This window comes from Petaurus breviceps, unplaced genomic scaffold, assembly GCF_028583685.1.
Source record: "Petaurus breviceps papuanus isolate PSGF00001 unplaced genomic scaffold, PetGlider_PUasm1.0 567, whole genome shotgun sequence".
NCBI classification, from domain to species: domain Eukaryota; kingdom Metazoa; phylum Chordata; class Mammalia; order Diprotodontia; family Petauridae; genus Petaurus; species Petaurus breviceps.
In genome coordinates this window covers 7,635,292-7,641,291 of record NW_027186383.1, presented here as the reverse complement: position 1 = coordinate 7,641,291, position 6,000 = coordinate 7,635,292, and the positions used below count along the sequence as shown (strand labels likewise).

General features: G+C 39.3%; 1 protein-coding gene across 3 annotated transcripts in view; it reads right to left on the bottom strand.

Annotated features, from left to right (window-relative positions):
* Positions 1-1,509: 1,509 nt before the first annotated feature.
* The window catches only part of LOC138173244 (zinc finger protein 182-like), a 16,823-nt gene continuing 12,332 nt past the window's right edge, over positions 1,510-6,000 (bottom strand). For all 3 annotated transcript variants that reach the window (XM_069103206.1, XM_069103208.1, XM_069103207.1), the window contains exon 6: positions 1,510-5,852. In XM_069103206.1, coding sequence (XP_068959307.1) covers positions 4,102-5,852 — 1,751 coding nt within the window. In that variant the 3' untranslated portion in view covers positions 1,510-4,101. The remainder of the gene's footprint in view (positions 5,853-6,000) is intronic.

Sequence of the window (6,000 nt, the reverse complement as noted above, 5' to 3'; positions counted from 1 at the left end):
AAAGCAACGATGCTTCACAAATAAGGCCTGCTGGGTTATTTCCGACAACTGCTATTCACAAACATTCTGTTTTCTCCTTTTTTCCTGCTAATACTTTTGTTTGCTCTCATGTGGGTACTAGCCAGGGACTCTACATTTAAAACTGTTTGTAAACAGTGTGAGAATCTAAACATGAAAATATACAACAAAATGTAGTGGTACACTATCATACAATTCATTTTCTCCTATACATGTTGTGCATGACTCCTCCCCCAGTGGATCTCTGAGCAGGAATTTCAGCCTCGGGTAAATTCGAGCATGCAGGAATTATAATACATACTGTCCAATCACTGATTTTAGTCTCAGTTTACACTTCCCCTGACCATTGGCCGCATGGCGTCCCTTTAAAAGCTGGCACATTGACCGTGCAGACTCACTGTTCGATTTGGGCCTGACCCTGGACAGCCCCTTGGAAAAGGTAAAATCCACTTCCAAATTTTACTCTCGGGGGTCTCTTGTCTCACTTCTTTTGGCACAACATACAGATATCAATTACCTGGCTTTTTGCTCAATGCCTTTGTTATGCAACATACAAAATGGTAGGGACAACAGCATGAGGTGTGAGAGGCAGCCCTGGCCAGCCTGGGAGCTCTGCCCTACTGTATGGATAGTATATTGCATCATGCTTACAGCAATACAAGGTTCTGTCCTATAACTAATACATGCTTTGCCCCAGCATCAAGTCCTTGGCCCCCATCTCTTCTTCAAGTTCTCATTTCATGTGAATATTGTATCATATTCTTACCTGAAATATTTCTGGATCCTTCAGCTGCTAGTGACAAAAAGTTTTTTTAGTTTGTTTTAGAGTTTCTATACCTATATATTTTTGTGCATTTCTGTATGTATGCCATTTCCTTAGATGGAATGTAAACTCCCACTGCAACAGCCCGGGGCCATGGGGTAGGACTTGGATGAAGGCAAGCCAAGGAGATTTCTTTCTAGGAAGACTTTTTAATACTAAGTGCTTTCCTCTATGCTTAAAACCCTTCCCATATGCATAAACTTCTCAGTTAGGGTTTAAAAAAAGCCAGCATATAAACTTTGTTGACGTCTGGGTAGAGAAACTTCATTATTAACCATGACAATAAGAAGGAAGGGGAATGACAGCGTTGTTGCCAAGTGAGCACTAAACAATTTTCTAGTAATATATATGCAGGATGTTCCAAAAGTCTTCATTTTAACCTTGAATAACTTTAGAAGCATAAAGGCCACAAGCTTTAAAAATACCATTTGAAAATTTAAATTTCTTTATGCTTTAGTTTTGTAAATTTGGAATAAAGTTTTAGTCTGAAGATGAGGCAGCCTGTCATTCATTGCATGTATGAGTTTCTGAAAGACATCATCTCAGGCTGGTGGACTGGTAGAGGGGGTTCTCTTGCTTGGTCGGTCACCTGATCTTTATCTATTACTTTCTCTTGTGAGGTCATGTAAAAACTGTTACAAATATATTAAACCTTATTCTTTGGATGATCTTTTTAAAAATACTATTTTATTTTTCTCCAGTTACATGTAATGAGTTTTTAACATTCGTTTAAAAAAACTTTTGAGTTCCAAATGTTCTCTCCCTCCCTTATCCCCCCCCTCAAGACAGTAAGCAATTGGATATGTTAAACATGTTCAATCATGTAAAACATATTATCATATTAATCATGTTGTGAAGGAAGACACAGACCCAAAGGGAAAGAAAAAACAACATCCAAAAATACAGAAAGTGAAAAATAGTATGCTTTGATCTGCATTTAGACTTCTGGATGATCTTAAAAGAGACTAGGATTACAAATGCAATCCTTCCAGTCACTGAGCAGAGACTAAGTAAAGTTCAGAAAGCAACTGGAGCAATGTATTGTATGACCGTGGTTATAATGAATTTTCCTAAGAAACATTAATTAATCAAAACTTGAAATCGTCAAGCTTGCCAATTTTGGGAAAATCTGCAGCATTTATATTTCTGAATTTATTGAAGCTCAAAACTGGACTGAGACACTTGGGACCCTCTGTAGAGTTTAGTAGGCAAAAAAAAATTGAAGGCATCCAGTCTAGATGTACAGCCATCCTGGAAAGTGGGGCGTGGATCTATTAAAGTCAACGGCTTTGAGGAGCAGAACAAAGCAAATCTGGGCTGTGGCTAGCACACGGGGAATCAAAGAAGAGGAACAAAGGAGTTTGGAAATGACTGCGCATTTTACATTGAAATAGTGACTGATTTAAAATAGGAGTCAATCATGCCAGGACACGAATGATTATAAGCTCTCTTTCTCACTGCTCCATCTCTAATGAATATTTCTCTAATAATTACTATTGCATATTCTCTGACAGGAGTCTCTGCAATAGTCACAGAATTACAGATTTAGGCAAAATCACGGAATTTCAAGTTGGAAAGGTTCTTAATGGTGATCTAGTACAACCCACATTTGAAAAAGGATCCCTTGACAACAGCTTGGTAGTCATTCAATCTTCATTTTCTTTTTTATTTGTATTTTTTTTTTTGCCATTGTTCAATACTATCTTCATTTTGGAGGGATCTCACTGCCTCCTGAAGCTCACTCCAAGTTGGAATGGCTTTGGGAGGTTTTTTACATCAAGTACACGGTACCTTTTGGGAATTTCCACTCCCTGCTGCTAGCTCTGCCCTTTCAGGGTCAAGCAGAACAAATGTAGTCCCGCTCCCACTCAAGAGTCCTTGGGTGCCTGAAGACCATGATTATGATACTGCAGACCTGAAACTCTTTGGGACATGAACCCAAAGCCCTGCAACTTCCTGGGTCACCTTCCTCTGGAATAAATTCATCTTGATAATTTCCTTAAAACCTACTTCCCAGAACCCAGGACAATAGTGCAGACGCTGTCTTACCAGGACAGCGTGTGGTGAGACTATCACCTCCTCATTCCTGGAAACCATATCTCCCTCTATGTAGCCAAAGACGGCGCTGTATTTCAAACTGGCTGTGTGACCTTGGGCAAGTCACTTAACCCCAATTGCCCTCCAAAAAGCAAAAAAAAAAAAAAAAAAGGAATCCAGCAAAGCTAGCTCAGTTTAAAAGAAATGTTATCATCTCTCCTGCTGGTATCTCTTAGGATACTTCATGTGTTTAGTCCCATAAAATTACCATCCCAAAAGATATGTTATCTATCTGTCCTTTCTGGTAGTTAAAGGAATTTCTTTCTCTTCCAAGGAGACAGCAAGTCTGTTAATTGTGATCCCTTAGCAAAGACTACAAGATGCAGATGGGTTCCACAAACAATTAACATTTCTTAATTGTTAGAGGGGCATGATTAGCCTTACCTGAATGCCATCCCATCTTTCTTAGTATAACCAATCATAATGTTCTTGTCCCAACCCTACAACTTATCACCTTGCCATGCCTACCAAGACCCCTTCTTTGTCATATGTTAATAAAGAGGGTCTCCTTCTCTGGGGGTCACTGGCTTTGCTGAGATTGTCAGTGTGACCTGCTTTGTTAACAGTTATACATATTACTCGTCATAAACTGATCTTTTTCAAGAGTCTGTACTGTAGTCTACCTTTATTAAATTTCCTCAAGATAATGCAATGTTACACACTGCTATTAATTTCTACAGGTACAGTATTAGATCACTGCATTCATGCAACACAGTTTGTTTAGCCATTCCCCAATTAATGGGCATTTTTGTTGCTGTCATTTCAGTCATGCCCACTCCTTCATGACTCCATTTGGGGTTTTTCTTGGTAAAGATACTGGAATGGTTTGTCATTTCCTTCTCCAGTGGATCCATTTTTTCAGGCAATCAGGTTAAGTGAGTTGCTCATGGTTACACAACTAGGAAATGTCTGCAGCTGGACTTGAACTCAGGTCTTCCTGACTCTAGGCCCAATGCTCTATCTACTGAGCCACCAGCTGCCTCTTAATGGGCATTACTTTGGCCTACTCTTCTAAATGAAAGTATCAAAAAAAGTTCATTCCAGTATGAATTCTCTGTTGTTAAATAAGGCATCCCTTCTTGCTAAAGCCTTCCCTACTTTCAAAAGGCTTCACTTAAGGATGAATTTTCTGACAGATAATAAGTTCTGTATTTTCTGATAAGTTATGTGTGCTGGCTAAAGACATTCCCAAATTCATCACAGTCAAAGGATTTCTCTCCAGCATGAATTCTTTGATGATAAATGAAGTGTGTACTCTCACTAATGGCTTTTTCATATACATTGCATGCAAGGGGTTTCTCTCCCGTATGAGTTCTTTGATGTCTAATAAGATTTGCTCTCCGGCTGAAGTTTTTCCCACATTCATTGCATCCAAATGTTTTCTCTCCAGTGTGAGTTCTCTGATGTCTAATAAGCTTTCCCTTCTCACTGAATGCTTTCCCACATTCATTACATGTAAATGATTTTACCCCAGTATGAGTTCTCTGATGTCTATTAAGGCATCCTCGCTCTCGGAAAGCTTTTCCACATTTATCACATGTGAAGGGTTTCAGTCCAGTATGAGTTCTTTGATGTCTATTAAGGCATCCTCTTTCCTGGAAGGCTTTTCCACAGTCATTACATTCAAATGGTTTTACTCCAGTATGAGTTCTCTGATGTCTATTAAGGCATCCCTTTTCTTGGAATGCTTTCCCACATTCATTACATTCAAAGGGTTTCACACCAGTATGAGTTCTCTGATGGCTAATAAGAGTTTCTAGTTTACTGAAGGTTTTGCCACATTCATTACATTCAAAGGGTTTCACTCCACTATGAATCCTCTGATGTCTCTTAAGGCATCCCTTCTCTTGGAAGGCTTTCCCACATTCATTACATTCAAAGGGTTTCACCCCAGTATGAGCTCTCTGATGCCTATTAAGGCTCCCCATCTGGATGAAGCCTTTCCCACATTCATTACATTCAAAGGGTTTCACTCCAGTGTGATTTCTCTGATGATAAATGAGATGTGTCCTCCGACTAAAGGCTCTTCCACATTCATTGCAGGCAAAGGGTTTCTCTCCAGTATGAGTTCTCTGGTGGCTAATAAGGTTTCCCCTTTGACTGAAGCCTTTCCCACACACATTACAATCAAAAGGTTTGACACCAGTATGAGTTCTCTGATGTCGAATAAGATGTCCCCTCTTATTGAAAGTTTTCCAACATTCATTACATTCAAAGGGTTTCATGCCAGTGTGAGTTTTCTGATGATAAATAAGGTATGCCTTTTGGCTGAAGGTTCTTCCACATTCATTACATTCAAAGAGTTTCTCTCTAGTATGAATCCTTTTAAATTTGGTCAAGTTCCCCTTGTGGTTGAAGGCTTTCTCATACTGATTACATCTGTAATGCTTCTCTCCAATACAAATTCTCTGAAGTTCATTAATACCTGACCTTTTGCCAATAGCTTTCTCACATCTGTTGTATGCACGGGGCTTTTCTCCGGTTTGTTCTCTATGAAATTTAATTAGATCTGAGTGGTAACTAAAGGGTTTCTTGGATGTGCAGTACTTAGAAAGAGTCTTTCCCAAGGAAAAAGCGTTACATGTAATTAGGTCTGAAAAATCCCTGAAGTTCTGTCCAAGTGTCTTATATTTAGGGAGACATTCTTCCATACTGCCTCTCCACAGTGCAAGAAAGAGTGACTCCAGACCAAAACTTCTCGCAACAGAAGCTGTTCTGGGAGTGACTGTTACTTGTTGGGAATTTCCATCCTGGTTTCCTGCCTGGTTCTCTATGTCACATTCCCCAGTGTGTCTCATTTTGGGATGCCAGGAACTGTCATTTGGCAAATTTCTCTTTGTTGACGGTCCCATGCAAATGTCCTGAATTACATCTGAGTCCTTGGTTCCAAACATGGTCTGCCAACTAAGAGAATCTGAAAGAAATGAAAAAAAGAGGAAAAAAAAGAAAAAAAGGTTACTCATCACTTTTGGCTGAATTGAAAAAAACTTTCATTATACCTTCAACTTCTAGTTAATGTCTCTTACACAAAGAGCAGGATACTAGTTTGGGCCATGTAGAAC